Raw genomic sequence first — 22,198 nt, 5'->3', positions numbered from 1 at the left:
ATATTGAGAGCTTTGGCTCCCATCCAGTGACATCATGTAAGCTTCAGCTTTCTCCTCTGAAGGTGTGATGAATCCAGAGCAGATCAATCCATCAATCAAAGCGCGCTACTTACCCATGAGGGTCTCAAGGCGCTGAGGGGAGGGGGGGTGCCGCTACTGCTCGAAGAGCCAGGTCTTGAGGAGTCTTCTGAAAGCGACTAGGTCTTGGGTCTGCCGTAGGAGGGTGTTCCAGGTCTTGGCGGTGAGGTAGGAGAAGGATCTGCTGCCGGAGGTTGTTCGTTGGATGTGGGGGACAGCGGCGAGGGCGGGGCTGGCGGAGCGGAGCTGGCGGATGGGGGTGTAGAAGCTGAGTCTGCTGTTAAGGTATTCTGGTCCGGCGTTGTGGAGTGCTTTGTGTGCGTGGGTGAGGAGCTTGAAGGTGATCCTCTTGTCGACGGGGAGCCAGTGTAGGTCTCTCAAGGTTGCTGTGGCTGCAGCGGGGGACGTTGACGATCAGTCGGGCAGAGGCGTTTTGGATGCGTTGTAGTCGTCGTAGGTGTTTGGTTGGGATTCCTGCGTAGAGTGCGTTGCCATAGTCCAGTCTGCTGCTGACGAGGGCCTGTGTCACCGTTCTTCTTGTTTCGGTCGGGATCCACTTGTAGATCCTGCGGAGCATGCGGAGGGTGTTGTAGCAGGAGGAAGAGACAGCGTTGACCTGTTTAGACATGGAGAGGGAGGAGTCGAGGATGAATCCTAGGTTGCGTACATGGTCGGTGGGTGTCGGTGCTGTTCCCAGTGTGGTTGGCCACCAGGAGTCGTCCCAGGCTGAGGGGGGGTCCAAGGATGAGGACCTCCATCTTGTCCGAATTCAGTTTCAGACGGCTGCTCCTCATCCAGTCGGCGTCGGCCTTCATTCCCTCGTGGAGGATCATTTTGGCGGTGTGTGGGTCTTTGGTAAGGGAGAGGATGAGCTGGGTGTCGTCGGCGTAGGAGATGATGTTGAGGTCGTGATGTCGGGCCACTTGTGCGAGGGGGGCCATGTAGACGTTGAACAGCATCTGGCTGAGGGATGAGCCCTGGGGGACGCCGCAGATGATGTCGATGGCTTCGGATCGGAAGGGCGGGAGACGGACGCTCTGGGTTCTGCCTGAGGGGAAGGACGTGGTCCATTCAAGGGACTTTTCTTGGATTCCGGCTTCTAGGAGGCGTGTCTTTAGAGTGCGATGGCAGACCGTGTCGAAGGGGACTGACAGGTCCAGGAGGATGAGGGCTGATGTTTCGCCGTTGTCTAGTTGGAGCCTGATGTCGTCTGTGGCGGTCCTGAGGGCTGTCTCGGTGCTGTGGTTTCGTAGGAACCCGGACTGGGACGGGTCCAAGATGTTGTTGTCTTCCAGGTGGCGGGCCAGTTGCATGTTGACGATTTTCTCGATGACCTTCGCCGGGAGCAGGGAGATGGGCCGGAAGTTCTAGGGGTCCGTCTTGGGCTTCTTGAGGAGGGCGTTGATTTCGGCGTGCTTCCAGCTTTCCGGGAATGTCTTTGAAGGAGATGTTGATGACCTTCCGTAGTTGGTGTGCGATGGCTGTGTCTGCTTTGTTGAATATGTGGTGTGAAAAAGCACAACAGGAGAAAGCCCGTTAACCCAGTTGAGACCGGGTGCAAGTTATAACCAAGATACAGTGTCTGAACAGGAATATCACATTAACAGACAAATAAAGGCGTGAATAAATCACATAGCACAAGGAAATGAGTAAGGGAGACCAAGGTATAGTTCAAAACGTTATTATTTGCATATAGAAGCACACTGGCACAAATAAATTGCAGTAACCATAACAACCAAAACTGTACTGGCAAGGGTGAGTGAATAAACGGCGTAGTGACACAAGTGATTATGAGACAACGTAAAGCGGCGTAAAGTGAAAGAATAGTCTGTGACGGTGGGTTCTGGGCGAGGGTGGTGATCAGCTGGTCTTCGGTGACTTTTCTCCAGCAGCGGCGAGGTAGCTGTTGGGTGCAGTGGTGTGTGGTTGGTTTCTTGAAGGTGAAATGGATGCAGCGGTGGTCGGTCCAGTGGAGTTGGGTGGTGTGGTAGAAGGCGACGTGGGTGCCTGTGGAGAAGACAGGGTCCAGCGTGTGGCCGGCGGCGTGGGTGGGTGTGGTGACGAGCTGTCTGAGGCCGAGGTTGGCGAGGTTGTCGATCAGGGTGGCGGAGTTGGCGTCGTTGTTGTTCTCGAGGTGGAAGTTCAGGTCCCCGAGGAGGATGTAGTCCGTGTAGACGAGTGCGTGGATGCTGGCGAGGTCGGCGATGGAGTCGTTGAACTGAGCTCAGGGTCTGGGTGGTCTGTAGATGAGTGTTCCTCTGAGGGTGGTGTTGGGGTCGGTGTGGATCCGGAAGTGCAGGTGTTCGGCAGTGTTGAGGGTGTCGTCTGCGTGGGTGGCGAACTTGAGGGTAGACTTGTGGACAATGGCTATACCTCCTCCGATTCCGTTGGCGCGATCCCTGCGGGCGATCTTGTAGCCATCCGGGATGGCTATGGCGAAGTCGGCGCCGAGGAGTCGATCCACCAGGTCTCGGTCAGGAAGGCCACGTCTGGGGAGGAGGTGTCGAGCAGATCCCAGAGCTCGACGGCGTGTTTCCGTGCGGAGCGGGTGTTGAGGAGTATGCAGTGGAGGTGGTTGGGTCCAGTCCTTGGAGGTTTGGTGGTTCTGTCGCAGGTGAAGCTGCAGTTGCGGCAAGAGAATGGTCCATGGGTCAGTTTCGGGGCGGCCTGGAAGCAGGTGTGGTTTCGGCCGGCGTTGAGTGCGTGGAGGGTGCTGGCATCGTAGCGGAGTCTGGTGTTGTGGCGTTCGCGGGCTCCAGGGGTTCTGGCACTGGGCGCGGTCCGGGCGCAGATGGGCTTGCCTTAGGCGCGCCTTTGGCACGGCCGCGCAGCGTCCGGCATATATGGATGCTATGAGATGTTATGAGCAGAGGATGTTATGATCACTAATCAGTGGCTCCCCATGTGATGGAGGGGTTGTAACAAGCCTTTAGGTGAGGATAAAAGGGCTCTGTATGGTAACTACTGCAAATACTGGAGGCACACCCCAGAGAAGGAATTAATGCAGGGCACTAAATAATGACAGACAGCTAGCTGTCACGGAAGATACTGTCCATGGCTGTTGAACCCCAAGGCTCTGTGGCGCGGGTCTTTATACACGGACAAAGTCATAGCTCACGCCTACACATCCAGGCAGGTACAAGACATTGGACTAAGTGGCTTTCACCACTGCTGACTTCTGGGAACCGTTGTCATGCTTACATCCAAGGGTACCCCACTTCGTCTCAGTTTTGGGACGAAGAAGAATAAGGCAAGGATGTGCATTCCAAAGAGATTATGTCCTTTGTAGCCAGCAGTATGCCCCTTCGCCTCTCCTATCCTGTAACAGCACATGCACCCTTCTGTCTGTGGAGACCTCTTCATGGCGGGGCTATTTATTGAACGAGCTGGGTCTCCCCATACATAGCGGGCAGTATCAATCGACTTTGTACAAAAATACTTGATCGAGATGGAATCAGTTATTATATACTATGATGCCCTCTTTTAAAACGTCATATAGTGGCACATGCATCGAAATACGAAACTCTACATGTGTTCTCTTACGTTCCATAATTGCATCTGCTGGGAGAACAAGAGCTCTATTTGTTGCTGTTCTTCCTCCGACCTGCTTTAGGAGGGAAGGACCTCGTGACTCAGAACAGAGGGAGGTTCCTACTGCACGTCCTGGAGCTATCAGCGCTTCCCCCTCATCTGTGAAGATAATTGATTAGCCAGTTGGTTATAGAACAAATTAATGATCGATCCGTGGGCGTGGCAAGGTGGTGAACTCTACTGATGCTTTTTCAAGACCATTCTATTATTTACATTAACATATGGATTCCTCTATCTGAGCCCCTGACATGTCTTTCTTTATTACACGTGACAGAATTAAATCAATAGGTCTATCTCGTGGTACAGAGGTAATGTAAAAGTAAACTAAATGCAACATCCTACATTTCATTACAAGGAACAGTTGCCTTTCTAGTGTCAAGTAAGTCAGGCCTAATACTGATGTTTCCAGAATTCAAACAGATGCAAGGCCCGTTCAAAGCAAACATCAAGTTAGTGGGCAAAACCAAGTATGCCAATTAACAAAGCATATGAGGGAGCAATAGCATTTTCCTGCCTGTGGTTTTCACAAATTTAACACAGAGACAGAGACAGAGACAGAGACAGAGACAGAGACAGAGACAGAGACAGAGACAGAGACAGAGACAGAGACAGAGACAGAGACAGAGACAGAGAGAGAGAGAGAGAGAGAGAGAGAGAGAGAGAGAGAGAGAGAGAGAGAGAGAGAGAGAGAGAGAGAGAGAATGAATATATATGTAAATGTTTGTTTTATGTGGGTACTTTTATGTGAAACTTTATATTGTTTTTGAACAGAGATCAAAGCATAAAACTCCCAATTGAGCCTCTGTTACATATCATAATAACAGTTACTACTAAAGGATGATTTGGCAATTTCTTAATAAAGACATACTGCCCACTAGTGTATCACCTGCAGTCTCTATAGTCTGCACGGGGCCACTACTCCATGAACTCCCAACTCCTAAACTATTCCCTACTCTCCTCCCTGGGCTACTTTTCCACTCCCTAAGGTTATAACTGAATTGCAGCTGTATAACCTATAATATGTCCTGTGGAACTATGGGCATCGCCTTACCCAGCAATGCAGTTCTAATGCCCTTACTTGGGGGTAATGTCTCTCAGTTGAGCTAACAGTGCCAAGTGTTCAACCAGCCGATTCCAGATTTATCTGAAGTCTCAACTGTGTGGTGAATATCATGAGTGGGTTTTTCCAGAACAAGGGTTTACCACATGCAGTAAACCCATGGTAACGCCACAGGGGATTCCTTCTTTTTGCAGCGTACAATAGTGGGTCGTTAACTGCCTTAAATAATTATTGAAGCCGAATATTTGGTGTATTCACCCCCAACCTTCTCCCCCCCTTGAATGCGTCTTACTCTCTCTCCTGCATGTAGTAAAAAGTCATCTGAAACCCTAGCTACAGGCCAACTCAGGATCTCAATTATATGTTATGTGAATTTGTATAGCACACTATCAACCACAGGGGTATTCTAGTACTCAGCAGGTGTGTGACTAGCCCAGCCTATGGTAGATTGGGTATTTAAAAAGCCTGGTCTTCAGCTTCTTGCAGAATTCCCGAAGAGAGGAGGCGGCACTGATGTGGAGTGGGAGATCGTTACACACTTTAGGAGTGATGTAAGAGAATGCCTCCTAATCTAGATCTGTGTATGTGTGATGTGTGCATGTAGGAATCCTGCAGAGCAGATGTGTCTGTCTGGGTGGTTGAAGGAGATGTCACTTTTCGGGTAGGTGAGGTCTAAGTTGTATAGTGCTTTGACTGTGTGTTTGAAGAGTTTGAAATCAGCGCATTTGTGTATCAGGGGCCAGTGGAGTTCCCTGAGCTGTGGTGCAAGTTCTGTGTGGGAGGTTGAGGATAAGTCTGGCTGTCAAGCAGTGGATAGTTTGTAGTCTTCTGGTGAATCCCATTAATTAAACTTCCTGGTTACTAGGGCGTTACTGGCTGTTTTTCTAGAGTTGCTTGGGATCCATTTGAACATTTTCCTCAGCATATTCCAGGTGTAAAAGTAGGATGCAGTGACGGCATTGACTTGTGCGTAAATGTCCACTTTGCTGTCAAGGATAATTCTGAGCTTCCTGGTGTGCATCCTGGGTGTGGTTGTGGGTCCGAGTTCAGCTGGCCACCAGTTGGAGTTTCATAGTGTCTTGTTCTTGATGAAGTTCATTACTTCTGTTGTGTCCGTGTTGAACTTGAGACAGCTGGATTTCATTCAGTTAACATCTTTGATCATGAAGGCTGTGAACTTGTTGCTTGTGTTGGGGGTCTTATCTGAGAGGGAGAGAATGAGTTACATGTTGTCGGCGTAGGAGAGGATGTTAATGTTGTGTGCGAATGACGTTGGCCAATAGGATCATGGATATGTTGAAGAGGGTGAGGCTGAGTGATGAACCTTAAGACACTCTACAGATGAGTGTGAGTGCTGGTATAGAGTAAGGTGCCAGGTTGACAGCTTATTTTCTATCCGTTAAGAAGGAGCATATTCAGCAGAGAGCAGGTCCTTTGATGCCAATCTCATGCAGGCGCTTGATGAGAATGGGGTGTGAGACTGTGTCAAATCCTGCAGAGATGTCCAGGAGAATGATGGCGCTATGTCTCCTCTGTCAAGGATAATGGGGTTGTCGTATGTGGCGGTGATGATCGCTGTTTCTGTACTGTGGTTGGGCCTGAATCTGATATGAGTGGTGTTAAAGAGGTGGTGGTTGCTGACCTGGTCGGTGAGGCCTTGGTTGATTAGCTTCTCTAAGACCTTTGTCAGGTCAGAGGCCAATGGGTCTGTAGTTGGAAGGTGAGGCTGGGTCAGCAGATGGCTTCTTCATCAGGGGTGTGACCGTGGCATGTTTTCATGTGTCTGGGAATGTGGCTGAGTTGATGGAACCGTTCAGTATAGGTATTAGTGCTTTGATGTTCGGTAGGAATCCTTTGGTTAAGACGTGTAGGAGACAAGGGTTAAATGGGGCCCACGAGTGGATAGTCTTCATGGTAGCAGTGGTTTCGACTCTGGTGATGGAGGGCAGTGACGGCAGGGTTTTTTCTTTGGCCATGATGGAAAATTGAGGTGTCCCTGTAACAGATTGCAGTTGAGGATCGAAGTTACTTGATGTGGAAGTAACTTTATAACTAAGTACTTCTTCACAGTATGATTGTCACCCCCTGACTGGTTCTGATTCTCTGTGTTGTATGCTTCGGAAGCATTAGGAGTATCTTGCTCCAAATACGGTCCCACGTCTAATCTGAAATATCCCTCCTAGCTCTTTCTTCCATTCTGAAGAGGTTAGGTCTATTACATAAACCTACCAAATGGGAACAGAGTGCTGTACAAGGCGGCCAAGATTATGATCTGTTATTGTTTCCAACGTGGGGGTCAGCTGAAGACTTAAAAGGGAAAGGAACTTTCAGAGCTTTTGAAATGTTGTGTTCTTTGATGAGGAGAGTCTTTAGCTATTTTCTTAAGTTGGACGAGAATTTAGGCACCTCAAAAATAGAATGTTGGTCCAGATTTTGGGGGTGTGTAACCAAAAGGCCTGTTTTCTGGTCTTTTCTTTCTTACATATCTTTGTCTCTGGAATCCTGTGTACAATGATGAAAGGTGGTGTCCAAAGAAATACAAAAATATAGTCCTGTGTCTCCAGCAGAAGTCCGCAACCAAAACACATCAAAAGAAAACGTCTTGGGCATGATACCAGGGTCAATAGTATCTGTACACATTTATAATCGTACTCTGAAATCTTGAAGAACCACATAATTATCAAAACAGAGAAAATTAATAGGTGACTCTAGTTCATATAGAAGTGAAATACAGAATGTGCAAACTGCTCATCATGAGTACGTTTGAGAAAAGTGTATAAATTCTGTCAAATTGTAACCATGTATCGTTTACTGTCACTTTCTCCATTGCAAATCTTCATCCACATTTTTGTTGGGGGTCTGTGGCTCTCCATTTCTGTGCAGTTGATAATCTGACAACCAACAAGAATTGTGAAATCAGCTTACCTATGGAAGACAATGGGTATACTCCTTTTTCTTCCACATTGCTAAGCAATACCAATTATTATCTTTGTTTTGAAAGTACCGCTCTTTAAGGGAGGGACTGAACAAGTAGGTTAGTCTCAATAGCTTTATACAAGTGGGATATAGCCCATGCCCCCCCCCTCAAATAATCATTCTTATGCTTTCTTAGTTTCCCTGCTCCCTCCCGCTTTTGCTTTTGTTGTTCCCAATGCAAAAATCAGATTATTCTGAAGATAGCTTTTGGACCCAACTGGAAGTCTACAAAAGCATTATTCCCTTCCTTTTAGGGCCCCGTCATCAAACAGGGAGCTGTTTGAAAGGAATGGCCCCTCAACCTAGCCCAACTATTCCCTGTTAGTCATACCTGGTTTAAAGCCTGGATTCCCCACTACCAGACTCATGGGCGACGGAAACCTAGTAACTTGGCGTGTACTCACTGCTCTGTTCCAGTGAATCAGTTGAGCATTGTAGGGCGCTGCATGCCATGAGTTAGTGGGGCGTGCCCCAGAAGGTTCGGCAAAGGTAGCTTACATGCTTGTTCTAGTTTGCATCATGGTTTGTTGGGGAGAACCATGTGAACGGTGGTGCTATACGCATGGCTGGTATGTATATATTGATGTCTGTGGCATCGAGCTGTCCTTCCTACGGTGACTCTAAAGAGTATTTCCTTAGCTACTTGAGGATTGTGTCCCAAATAAAGTTCCAGAGCTTCTTCGTGGCATCTGTTGGGAGCAATAGAGGCAATGCTCTGGTCAAGTATAGTAATCTAGGCATGAATTTCTCCTTCACACAATATATTCTCCCTATCAACAAGATTTTGAGTTTTCACTATCTGTACAAGTCTTTGCACAGCCTCTCTAGAAATGGTGGTACACTGCTTTTGTGGACCTTGTTTGGGGTTTTATGTTGACCTGTCATGTGGTCGGGATAGGCCTGGTTAGAAACGCGGCCATTGTACATGCTCACGTTTATTAAGTTGCCTTCTCTTTTACACACAGTGACTTTTGACATACTTTTGCGTGCCTGACCTTGCAGAATAACATTCTTTGAATCTGCTTTGCTTAAATGTCCACTTCGAAGGCACACTATCATGATACCTCCAACATTCACTACAAGGGATAACGTTCACTTCATAAATGTTATTGTCCAAAAGCGACATGGCCACGTGGGCTCTATTGAGATTGAGATATATATATATATATATGTATGTATGTGTATATATATATCCTCAACTGACACTGCAGGGTTACTATAAGTCGGAATTCCATCTCAGCTGATTCTTGCGCACCAACATGAGGGCTGTCCAGCTCTACACCAAGATGGAGTGGCCATATGACATGTACCCAGATGTAACAGGGAGTTAGTCCATCCTGGCAGGGATTGGGCAGATCACCCAACCTAAGCAAAACTAGATTAGGGAGCTCTAGGTAAAAGTACAACTGTACACAGTACCTATACGCCTGTATATATTCACTGTCTTAGCACAATGGTGCTGTTCTTGTGATGCTAATTACGCTAATCTGTTTCATTCTACTAATTATCGCAGCACACATATTTTATGCAAGAATCAAAATGCTTTAATAAATGTTGAAAAGCCTTGCTGGGTATTTCCTGTGTATTTCTTTGGGTATGCACAAGAATCCAAACAAAATATTTCTAGATTTGTAACAACGATTTCCTTGGGGGATCAGTGTTGTCATGTTCTAAGGTTGCTCATACATTTTTTGCCCTGTAAGGTTAGGGGTATTGATGGTGCACTGTGGCTAGTAGGGAAATAGGCCAGCCTATCCTGAGAGTGTGCACAGAATCAGTCTGACACAATCCCGACATTTATGTTGTCCGAAAAATGTGCAGTTTTACTGAGAGAGGTACAAGCCGTGCGACAGACCCTCTTTCGTGAGCAGACTCTTAATCCCTATTACATTCTGTATGAAAGTTTCCTTAGTTAATACAAACTGCAACACCAGACATCCCTGTCTCGTCCCTCTAAATAAGATAATGGGGAACACCTCATCTTCAATTAAGGAGGTCGAACGAAGATGGCTAAGATAAATTAGAGCATCCTCGTTTCCAGACTGGATTTGATCAATGTTTTCTTGAGATATTCACAGTTAACTCTCATATACACCTTCTCAGCGGCAAGTGAGAGAAGGAGTAACAGGGTAGCTTCTCGAATAACTTTTTATGTGACACTGAATGCGATTCTGATATTGTTCCCTGTCTGTCTTTCTCTTATGAAACCTGCGTGATGTCAGTGTTGACCATTAGTTCTTTATTGTTGTGGGGATTTTCTTAGATATCTTCAGATCGCTATTTAGGAGGGTTATCAGCCTATAGCATCCACAGAACTTGGGTCCTTGTTAGGTTGCAGTATCAGTATGAGGATTGACTCCATCATGATTGGTCGCTGCCTCAGACTCAGAAAAGGTATGTAAAACCTTTGTCCGAGGGGGATCAGTATGTCCCTGGACATCTTGTAAAAAAGAATTCTGTATCTCATCTGGTCTTGGTGTCTTATTATTGGGTAGTAATTTTATGGCATTTTTTCTCTGAGATCAGGTCCTCGATTACCTCGATTATTTGGGGACCCGGGCTCCTTCTAGGTATTATTCTTGCAGAGGGGAGTCGCAAGGTTCTTTTTGATAAAGGCGTGAGTAAAACTAGGCAAAAGCATTGATGACTCGATGATCTCACATTTTGACTCCTTAGCGTTTTTCACTGAACGTGTGTAAATCTGCATTCTAGCTTTCTTATTTTCATGCACCTGCAGTCTGTTTGCCTTCTTACCTTTCTAATAATAGTCTTTGTTTTACAACCAGTAATTTATTGGTAGTGTCTAACTTTCCTTGAGCCCTGGTCATTCTCTATGTGTACGTTTAGAGCCATTGGTATATGTGTTCAGACTCAAGTCTAGTGGTTTCGGCCTCTAGGTCAAGATGTCTCCTAAAAATAGTCTACCATCCAATGGCATTCCCTCACTTTATTCTGTGATATCCCGTTCTAACTGCACCACCCCTTTTGTACCGCATTGTTCGCCATCAGTTGGCAGGGAATGCTCGGACGTGAGTCCCTTGCTCACTTTGCCACTGGATTCAAGTAAGCCTGGCTGAAGACGGCTGAAATGCCAGAAACCGGTCCTAGGAAGCTTGTTTCCGATCCAGGGAAGGCATGGCTTGGCAGTTCGGGCTGGACTGTTCCCATGAGGCACAGGGTCAGACTGATTTGCATATGGCTATGTCTGAACTGGGGTGGCAGAGTGGGCTAAAGAACGGTGATGGATTAAACCCAGATCTGTTGACTGGGTGTGAGTGTTTGATTGGTTCAGATACTCCGTCCATCACCACCCCCCTTTTTGTACTGCGTGTGTATAGCAGCACGCATGCTACCAGGATGGTCACCAAGTGTCTTCAATTACCTCGATGTAGTGCAGTAGCCATCTTAAATTTCGGCCCAGTGACGAGGAGGCCGACAAACACAGCCAATTCTCCAGACCTCCCTGCCTTCTTCTTTTGGTACCTTCCATCTTGAAAGTGCAGCACCACTTGCCGCGCCTGAATTTCGGTTCACCTGGCCTTACCAGCACCACTGGCCTAATAAATACTCGGGAAAGCCACTTGTCATCAGGAGTTTACATGATTTGGCAATATCACACACTGGTGTGCTGAAGGTGACTTAACTTAATATTGAAATCCCCATATGTACCTGAGGATGAATTCTTTAGTAGAGATGTGCGTAATCTGCTTTTTTGTAATTGCGTGAAATTTAGACAAAAGTACGCTAAGCTAAGTGTAATTATGTGAAATGCAAATCTGTTATTTTGCGCTGCATTTTGTGTGAAATGCCTTCTCGTGTCCGGTTTAAATGCAAGAACACATTTTACACCATTAAATGGTTTAAAAAAAAACAAGCAGTCCGTTTTTACTGTGAATGGCGCTTTTGCTGTAAAAGTTTGCTGTAAAATGGTGCGCGATTACTCGAATTTTGCATAATAAGCTTAACATGACTTTCCCGAAGCGACACAAATTATGCTGGCGTCAGTTTTGCCTAGGCCTATTTTTTATTGCGAGCAAAGTGGCACTTGACGGAAACCCTTGGGTACAAGGCATCATTTATAATGCTTTATGGCTGCCCGGGGAAAAGTCCCATGTCATTGATTTTCAGATTCATAATATAAGCCCTCTGCGCATCAACAACATCCAAAATCTCTCTCCTGCTGCCACGATCTGTCTGCACGTATACACATTCACGCAGCAATCGCATAGTGCAACTATTCTTGTATAAATGAAGGGAAACATCACTTACAACGCAACTTTTACCACGCAATACTTTTACATCGCAGCTTTTACAACGCAAACCATTACACCGCATTGCGCTGGGGGGCGCTCTAGGATAGGGAATATATTTAATTTACTATCCAACACCTTCCCTACTATCCACGGGGACTGGAGTTGGAATAGTAAATTAAATAATTCACTATCCAGCGCCCCATAGCACTATGCGTTGTAATGGTATGCGTTGTAAAACTCGCGTTGTAAAAGTATGCGATGTAAAAGCATGCGTTGTAATGTCGTACATCCATAAATGAATGGTTTTGTGAAATGTGAGCCCAAATGAATGAGATAGACTGAGTGTACGAAGGAGTTGGAGGAAAACCGAGGGCCTGGCCTGGCAGCAGCTTATGGAGATTTGCCCACACGAGTCTTCCACAGACACAGAAGGTGAGAAATGATTCTAGGGCCCAGACAGGGATCAGTGGTGACAACAGAGATGAACAATGACCCCTGAGTGATTTTGGCTGAGTTAGTCGCATTTCATTCAAATTTTAGGAAAGAGTTGGTGGCCTTGAAGTGACAGCCTTCGGGGCTTGGCTAGCAGAAGCCCTGCAAGAAAGTAGAGCCTAGGAGATAGACAAGGGACACAGAAGAAGGCATATGTCAGAAGAAGGTATATGTCAGACTGGTGTGGCACATTGATGGGAGGTCATTGCATGGCAAACAGAAAATTCACAGGAGCTCTATGCTGGAGCATGAGAGTACATCACTGGCAGGGCGGCGAGGCTTCTCATAATGCTGAGTGAGGAAAGGATGCGGTGCACAGGGCACTAGGGACCAAAGTGAGCACTCACTAGAACTGAAGAACCAAAGGCAGAACCTCAACTGTAAGCACAAGGCTGGTTGCGGGACAGGGTGTGGATTAACATGCCGATGAGATCCAGTAAAGGAGATGCTCAGAATGCTTTAGTAAAGGGAAACAGAGAATGGAAGTCTATCATTCTGATCTACAATTTGAGGTGTACGAGTCTAACGACTACCTTATTGTTTCCCATGACCCTTTCTCATAATGTCCAAAAAACAAAATACTCCAAATTCGGGAGAGATCAGTCAAAATCATAACACTTACTGCAACACAGAAGGATCTTTCAACATCACCTACCTGCCTAAATAAATACCTGACTCAGTTAAAGTAATATTTTATCTTGTGAACACTATAGCAACTGGTGCTTTAAAATGTGATCCCTTGGTACCCAACACGATTTTGGTTCATTTGGTTAGGCTTATGGCTCATTTTGTCTGCCCCATTGCCTACCTACCTAAAAGGTGCAAAGTTTAAATGAGTATTTTGTGAAAAGTAAGCAATGCAGCAGCTATTGCTGTCAAGAAACCGTACCTTCAACGCAGATTAGTCACCAGGGATCTAGTTAAGAGAATGGTTTACCCTTTGGGCAAATCATTACAGCACAGATAAGATACATAGCTATATGAACACATAGCTATATGAGGAGGAGAAGCACGGTATGGACTCTGAAAGGAGATGTCACCTCCCTGCGACACAGGAGAATAAGATCTGCATGCTTAGGCTCTATAACAAGAAGGAAAATGACAGCTGGAGCTGGTGAGAATAAACATCAAGACGGCAGCATGTGGTTGGCCCATGCACCTCTGTGCGATGCTGTCCTGCAACTATGAGCAACGGCGGAGGGTTGTGGGATCCTGGAAGACTTCTGCAATGTGATTCCTGTGTTGAAAGAAACTGAAAAGCTGTGGAGTCATTGCCCCTCAAACAGAAACTACTTTTCAAAGTGAGTTGTGCGTACACCAGCGCTTGGTAGCATCTCTCCATGACCCCTCTTTTTGGTTTTAGGGAAGGCCTAAACAGGGTGACCTGTAAAATTCTCTGATAAATGAGATCACCCAGTGCAACACAATGGCACTAAGGATTGAACAAAAAGAAGAAACAGCCTTCCCACTGGCAACACTGCAAGCTAGTTGACTGGATGTTGGACAGGGAGCTCAAGAGTGACGTGGAAGAATTCGAGAGAATTCTAGCACTGCACAGAAAAGTGGTGACCTTTTCCCTGGTTGATCTGCAAGGCCTACAAAGTCCAGTCCATAAGTGCCCATCAGTAAGTGTGAAGGTGAGACAGTGGTTATGATCCTGGTGAGGCCAGTGTGAAAGAACAATACAAAGTCATTCAATCTGATCCATATATAACAACCAGCAAGTGGGTGTCAGCCTCAAGATGCATTGGCTTGTATTTGCAGCTTGTAGATGTCACAACATAGGCTTTGTCCCCCCAGATGACTTCCTGTGCGATTTTCGTTCCAACTCCTTTCTTCCCAGATCACAGAATATGTCACTGGTAAAGAAAAAAGAACGTAAATAATCTTTAATAAAACATATTTTGCTGTACTAGAATCATTGGAGAAAATTAACATATAGCTGATAACTTACCAGAAGGAAATAAGAGCAAAGGCAAATAGCAAGCTTTAGATCCTCCAGCACCATCCTTGAAATCAAACGTACAGCACGAAGGTGTAGCTTCAAGTTGATGAACTGGTGACAACCTGAAGAGACAATCACATGCAATTGACCAATTTCCTACCAAAATAGCATCATTAGAGCAACACCACAAGTAAATAGCCCAAAATGTTGACGATAGCTAGAACAGATCTCATAGCAAAAGCCTGTGAATCATGGGAATTAACGTTGACATCCCAAAAAACTCATTTACATCTCATGCTCTAAATTCTACAATACCTTATCCGTAGACTTAAAACGATGACTACAGATGTCTTGTTATAAAATGAATGTGTCTTGTTCTGGAGGCAAAAGTAAAGGTCAGCTCATTTTGAATGTTACATTTAATCCTTAAAATATTTACCCTGAACGTTCTAGGATAAACTTAAAAGTTAAAACAATTGCTGTCTTGAAGTGGCTATAAACACAAAACGTTTTTGCAAGAATGTTGCCTTCTATGGAGAAACAAAGAAAGATTGAAATCCAAGTGCTATCCCCTTCAGTGTCAGTCTTTAGCTGGTGGTCAGGCAAAAAGAATGCCCATAGTTAAATAAAGCAGGAGTTCCATGTAATTTGCAAGCGATATATATAGTTAAGTATGGGCAAATCATCAGCATAAAAGGGGCTTTTATCTATGGTCCTACTGAAGACAAGGAAGCGTTCTAAGACAGAATCTTTCCACAGGTGGGTAGCTTTCACTAGAGTCGAGCTGATCCTAGGGTAATACTTTAAAAAAGCAATAAATCCTGTTTTGAGCATCAGCAATAAACAGTTACCAAGCTGCACCTCCCGGGCCATAGATTACAGGTATAGGCAACTTAGATTTGGTGGGCACTTGGGGAGCACAACAACCATTAGATAGATAATTTGCATTAAATAACTTTTTCTTTAGTATCTCCCTGCAAGTAGCCTTTGTTGTGGAAAATTTAGCTACACAAATCTAAATTTAGCTACACAAATTTAGCTACACAGATCATACCCTGGTCAGAGTGATTTGGAACAATATCTAAAGGACTCCTCTTACTATTAGACAAGGAAAACTAAATGAATTAGTGTTCCAATATCTTCTATTAATGTACAATATTAAGGACACAGCAACTCATTACTTTAATACAAGTGCAACCAAAGCGGTCTCGGGTAGCACCATATGAAATGCCTCAAAATCACTGTTGAGAGGGGAACACATCACCCTTACTAGAAAGTTTCTTTGAGGTGGAAGGATTTAGAAAATCAGGTAGCTAACCTAGGCGCTGTACATACAGCCATATATTCCCGGAAAGCGAATAAAATATTGAAGAGAGCAAGGGTCGAACCAGAGGCTTTTATGATGAAGGATGTCACCTGTGCATTAAACAAATATGTTAAGACCAAGGTTGGGAAGTGGATACACTTGTAGCATAATAAATTAGAGCAAGTGGGTAAAAAGCACAAATACAAGATCAGGATGGATATTCGCACACTAGCCCAGGAAATATTGTCAGTACTCTCCAGCATCTAAATCGCGAGATCAAAATTAATTACCTATAAAATGAAATGCAGTTTCCAACTTTGAGTCCTGAGGTAATTGACAGCCGTATTAGAGAACAATTAGAGAATTAGAAAACAAGACTACCATATCTAATTTTCCCTTTAACAAGGCACCTGGCTCGATTGTTTACTAATAACATTCTAACATATTAACCCCGTGTTACTTGTCCTGCTCACAAAGGCATTTAACTTAAAGTCCTTAAAAAGTTCTTACCATCTCACAATTTAAAAGCAGGTCAACATGTTTGTCCTCTGTACGTGATCAAAGCGTTGTGTAAATTACTTTACAGTAGCAACCTCCCTTGGAAGTTAAGAAATTGTGCAGCTGGAAGCTTGGAGAGCCGGCCATCAGTAGCCCTATTCTCTCTTCTTCTCCCTTTTTGTTTCTATGTAGTAATAAGGAATGAATCAGTCCATGGTGAAGATACAGTGCATAAAGGTTTCACTTGTTTACTATCTAGTAAACTGTGAGTTAATGCAGGCAATACTTGTTATGCTAATATCATACTGTGTTTTTGTGTATGTATGAATGCCTCTTCATAACCAGCCAGTGCAACGTTGGTAGGGTTATTGTACAGTTAGTAACATATAGACCAAGTGGTTCCTTGTCAGGATCAGTAACCACATTTAGCACTGGCTTTTTCGTGCTTACAATGACAAGAATTTCCCCACAATTATAACGGAGAAGAGAAAAATGAGTCCCAGAAAGCAGAAAACTGCTAAATAAAAATCTCACACTGACTGTGAAGGTGCCATACATAACATTGGGTAACTTGATATCGCCACAGTTACATGTTGCAGTAGCTCTGACACACAGACACATTTCGAGCAAGGCTAGCAGAACTGAGGAACAGTCATTAAATTGGTAAGTCACATTTAAAATGACATCCAGGCTGGGCTAGAATCAGTTAGATGACAAATTTCCCTCTCAAAATCTTGTAGCGCTTTTACAGATTTATTCACATGTCAACCCAGAGAGGGAAAGATTAGTATTCGAAGTACGGCTAGTCACATGTCATAATCACCTCTGACGGGCTGGCTAGGATGGTGCACAATCTATTTTTCAGTGTTGCATCTGAAAGGACACTAGAGTTGGTGAAAAGTCAGCCATGTAACAAGCATCGTTAAACATTTCATTTACTCTGGTCCACCACTTTTGTATTTCTTGATGAAAATATTTTTGACAAATGAAAACAACTGTGCCTAAAATATATATTACCTTAAGAAAACAAGGATAAACTGAGACCTTTTGGGTTAACTTTATTAGGTTGCTTGATTTGGGGGGTCGAGTTGCAATTTGTTGATTTTTCAAGCCCTGATTAATTTGGGATTTGTTACCAATTGGATGATTTAATCAATGATACTCTTACTAGCAAAGCTAGATATCTGTCTCTCTTCCAGAGAGCGGGAGATTTTTAGTCCAGTTGCATTCTCCCAGAAACATACACTTACTCACTTAAGGGCAATTGGACGCTGAAAGAGGGAAAAACAGGCTAAACCTCTATTATCTTCCCGGGGTATCCCAAGAGATTGGAGTAGATGCCTCACTCAATAATTGTGACATGCTTCATCATCGGCGCATATCCAAACCTTGGTAGGGTAATATCACCAAGGCGGACTCTACCAGAAAAACATTTGTGAAAGTTCTTAGATAAAATGAAACTGGATAGTGCAGGGATGGTGGATAGTGAGTTTAAACATACCTCACAGTATATCCCAAGACAAATACTTTATTAGTCTCGGATACTGGGCGTATGTTTAAAAATATAAAAAAGACAAGGTTATAGTTGAGATATATTGTTCAATTAACCTTGATTTAAGAGAATGCCAACATATTTCGGCCCTCACAGCAAGTCCAAACAGATCTGAGGCTTTCTTCCTGGCTAAACTTGCATCCCTGTGTGAAAAAGATTGTTGTGTGTGTCTGTGTGTCTGTCTGTCGTATGCTCTCACCTGCTTTTATAGTACGTCTATTGATCATACCGAGAGACAGAAAAAAAATATTTTCAGAGATACTCTCTGTCTAGTGTCCCTAGACCTGTGGTGAATTAATAGATACCTCGCAAAACTACTCTGTCTGTTACATACTACTATTGGATGTATGATTTCTTATAATTTAAGAGACTGCCTATATCAATAGGTCTGATGATGTGTAAAACATTTGTTAACCACTAATCGGCGCACACCTCCCAAAGATAACTGTATCTTTTATTTAAATAAGGAGGTGGACTGGTTTATGTATTAAGATCATTGAGGTTTGGCCTGTTTATTCCCTTTTTCAGGGTCCAGTTGCCCTTATGTGAGTAAAGCTAGATAGGGACCCTGACCAATGGAGCTCCTTATGCCCAATTCAGTTGCTAAACGTTAATCTAGTAATATCTTCCTGAACATTTACCATCCACCATGAAGAGCTATGACAATATATCTCTCCAGCTCTCAATCAGTCTCCATAAAAGTAAAACAAGCATTGCCCAATGTGACGCTGTTCCTAAATGTTGAAGATTGGCTTTAATGGTCAAAATTTAATATGCCGGACCCAGAGTACGCATTTGATAGATTGGATTGGGTCTTCTTAATGAGGTTATAGTCTGAAAGAAGTATGAGCTCTAGACTCTGAACCCTTTTGTACTAGCTACCTTTACAAAAAAATTGAAAGTAAATAACCTACTGAAACAATAATAGTATCTAAGAAACGACGCATGGGTGTCTCGTGTTCCCTTTCCTGTTTGTACTATTAGCGGTACTTCTAATAAAGTAAACAATAGCCAAAACAGACTTATGCATAGCTAGCGGCCTCTATAAAGCTGCCTTGTTTAGGGGTGAAGTAATCCTCCCTACAACCAAGCCCAGTTTCTCCATCGTGGTCAAAGAGCAGTGCTATTAAGAGAGGTCTTGGGCTCAAAGGTAAATTATCAAAAATCTATATTCATGATTGTATTAAAAAGTGGTAATGATAGTCATAATCTTCCACCACAGTTGTGTTCAGTTGGTCAGTTCACAAAATTAACTATTTAGGATTTTTTGTAAGTTGTTCTAAGAGAAGGGAATTTGCACATATGTTCAGAGCTTCTAAATGTCCTGCACAAAGACTCACCTTGATGTTTCAGACTGAAAGTCTCATAGTTTGTGAGAATAGCTACATTAAATTAATTTAATGTTTGCCACCTTTTCTGTATGTTACTCACACCTTACTGATCAAACTCCCAGCTGATTCTCAGAAAGCAATGTAGAGTAAATTGTTAAACTTCTTCTGGGCTAATATACTGCTTGATGAGTATAGCCAAAAACGTCTTGTGTAGGTCCGTCTGTTAAGGAGGCCTAAGATTTTCCATTAGCATGAGTCAAATGCTAGCTGCCCAACTGAAGCTAGTCTGGAATAAATGAGTTAACTTAGACAGTTACTCTGGTAGGTTCTGGAAGACGAGCAGTTTACTATTACAGTTGAATCAATTAATGTTGAATCAATTAAAGATGGCCAAGCTTGTTCATTTAGTCAAGTGTCAACCCTTTCTTGTCAGGAAGAATAAATACTTCATCCCTGCCTCTGATAAACTAAATGTAGTCCAAGCATTAGTCAGCTCAACACCAACCATAGCTCTGTAAAAGGCATCTCTTCGTGCATTAATTGGGCAACCAACTGGAAGAAGCATAATTCCATACATTAACCTTCACTATTCTGCTCCCTTTTGCCTAATCAAGCCCCTAAAAACCAAAGGAGTCAAAATATCCTTAGGATGGAAACTCCTAAAACTAAACACAAGAGAGAGGGAGAGGAATTGGCCTAAAGGCTAGGGCGGTCGACCTCGAATCTGGGGAACTGGGTTCGAATCTCTGCAATGACGCTGAACATCCTGTGATTCTGGGCAAATTACTTAATCTTCCCTTACCTAACAAAAAAATGAATGTGTCCTCGTGTACTGCAACTAGTGCTATGTAAAGCGCTCTGATACCCGATTCGGGTCAAGTTTGCGCTATATAAAACTCTGTAAAAAAGAATGAAACAAGTGCTGCTCTCCTGATCGTCCGTATTCTAATGCCAACCCTAATGTATGGAACATTCACGTTTAGAGACCGCCTTTAGACTTGACTGGATCAGGCACTAAATAAATGCTCCCACTCAGTGTTCCCCTTCCAATCTCCTCTCCGGCATCCTGTCTGCGACTGGAATTCAATTTACCAAGGCAAATCTTGCGCACTTCTTGGCATACGGTTTGAAAGTGAAGAAGGCAGTTAGGGCCTCATTGAAATATTCAATTTGGCAAATCCTTTCTGACGAAAAACTAAAGTGGCATAAATGTTTGAGAGCCTCAATTAAATTAATTAAGCCTCAATCTCTAGGAATGTTCCATACCACCTAAAACGATAGGCAGAATTTTGACTAAACCTGCAAGATATATTTCGAAAGACCTTGGCACTGAAGCGGTTCACAATCTGGCCTTTATCAGTACTGCTCCACTTCAATGCAACCCAGGTAGTATCACAAAGTTCCTGGACTAGCCACTGAAACTTTACAAGAAAAAGCAATTACTAGGTTAAGGAGTGTCATAATTCCTGTTAAAGACTACCATTTTGACGTATAACCAGAAAAGATAGGGTCGGAGGCTTTGTGGGGCTGTCTAGGAGTATTTAATGCACATTGTTTGCATTTGTGATCCAGTACTAGTTTATAGATGCTACTGGTTGTGCCTGTTTTTTCTGCAAGTCCTTTTAAGATCATGCAGGGAAGCAATTACTGCCTGTCTATCCCTGCAGTCGCCCCAGCTCGCAGCCAGTCATGAAACGTATGCAGTATTCAATAAAATCACTGGAGACTGCCATAGATTAATGAAGGTTAATCTGAAAGCTACAAGGCTCTGTCTAGGCCAGTTAAGTATATTTGAGCATCCCGTGGAGAACAATTTGGAGCAAGTTGGCTCAACGATCAGAATAGATCATTACAGATGAAGCCTTTTATCAGTCTACGGACCGGAGTAAAGTCAATGATTATATATAGTACATCCGATTGCCCGGACTCGCAATAGTTCTAGCTTCTCCCTATGTTAGCAGTTGAAGTATTAAAAAAGTGTGGTACTTGGAAAGCAATTGTGCCATATTTTGTAAAGCTAAATATAAGGCAACTTCATTGGCTCCAGCATTTCGCGAAATTTCAGCCATTAAGAACTTTCTGCCCTCAGCTGGTGGTGCTGAGAGTGGGAAGCAGTGGGGTCCACTGAGCTGCATGCTAGGCTGATCTCCAGAGCACTATCACTTTACAAGCTTCCTTCTATCGACCCGTAGAACCATTATGCTCTGTCACTTTGTCTGTTTGATCTATTGCTATGTAAGTTATTGGAGAAGATTAATGATCCCCTGTGACACAATTTATACTGCCTATGGTAGTGTTTATATCTACACAGATCAATGGGAACATAATTGACGTTTATCTTATCGTATGTTTTAACTAAGGTAGCTTTTTATGGGTGTATTTATTTTGTTCTTTTTTTTGTAACTGTTTTTATTAAATGGGCAATAAACATGTTATTATTATTATTCATATTCAGCAACTTCAATATCGAATTTATTACAATGTTAAATGTGGACAGAATCCACACTGCGAGTCTTTCAGAAAACAGCACAAAACAGAGCTCTTAAGCCAATACTTTGAGAAAGTTTAATCTAGTTCTTCTATTTGCATATGCTTTATTGTCACCTATTCTTTTACCTCTGCTACATATGCCATGCTTTTCCAGCAGTATGCATTTGCCTGTTGACCCCTCTTTTTTGTAAGGATGGCCACAAGGTTACTTGTATTGGTTACGGTATAACCGTCTAATGTCAGCAGTACTTGTGCTTCCTACATCAAGCAAATAAAAAAACAACTTTTTATGTTTTAGGAATTGCTCCAAATATGATGTTAGCAAAAGTTTGTAGTGATAAGAACAAGCCGAATGGTCAATACAGGATTCCTAGTGACAGACAAGCTGTGATGGACTTCATCAAAGATTTACCGATTCGAAGGGTAACGTTTTAAAATGTATTTTATGTTCATAATAACAAAAAAATATCAAACAAGCATTTTAACAATCTATAGGGCTTTTTCATGTCATGCAGTCCATATCTCCATGTTCAGCTGTGCAGTGTATCGTGCATATTTGTGGCAATATTAGTGCATTTCCCAGCTCAGACTCCATTTCCCTAAAGTTTGCCGCTCACTCTGGGTTT

General features: G+C 43.6%; 1 protein-coding gene across 4 annotated transcripts in view; it reads left to right on the top strand.

Annotated features, from left to right (window-relative positions):
* Window positions 1-22,198, top strand: part of POLK (DNA polymerase kappa) — a 922,939-nt gene that overhangs the window by 676,580 nt on the left and 224,161 nt on the right. For all 4 annotated transcript variants that reach the window (XR_013607050.1, XM_078675233.1, XM_078675231.1 and 1 more), the window contains one exon: window positions 21,871-21,995. Coding sequence is in view for 3 of the 4 variants with exons in the window: in XM_078675233.1 (XP_078531359.1) it covers window positions 21,871-21,995 (125 nt within the window). In the remaining variant the exon portion in view is untranslated. The remainder of the gene's footprint in view (window positions 1-21,870; window positions 21,996-22,198) is intronic.

Source organism: Lissotriton helveticus, chromosome 2_1 (assembly GCF_964261635.1).
Source record: "Lissotriton helveticus chromosome 2_1, aLisHel1.1, whole genome shotgun sequence".
In the NCBI taxonomy this organism is placed as follows: domain Eukaryota; kingdom Metazoa; phylum Chordata; class Amphibia; order Caudata; family Salamandridae; genus Lissotriton; species Lissotriton helveticus.
Note: the sequence above shows the minus strand (reverse complement) of the source record. Positions and strands in the feature narration are given on the sequence as shown.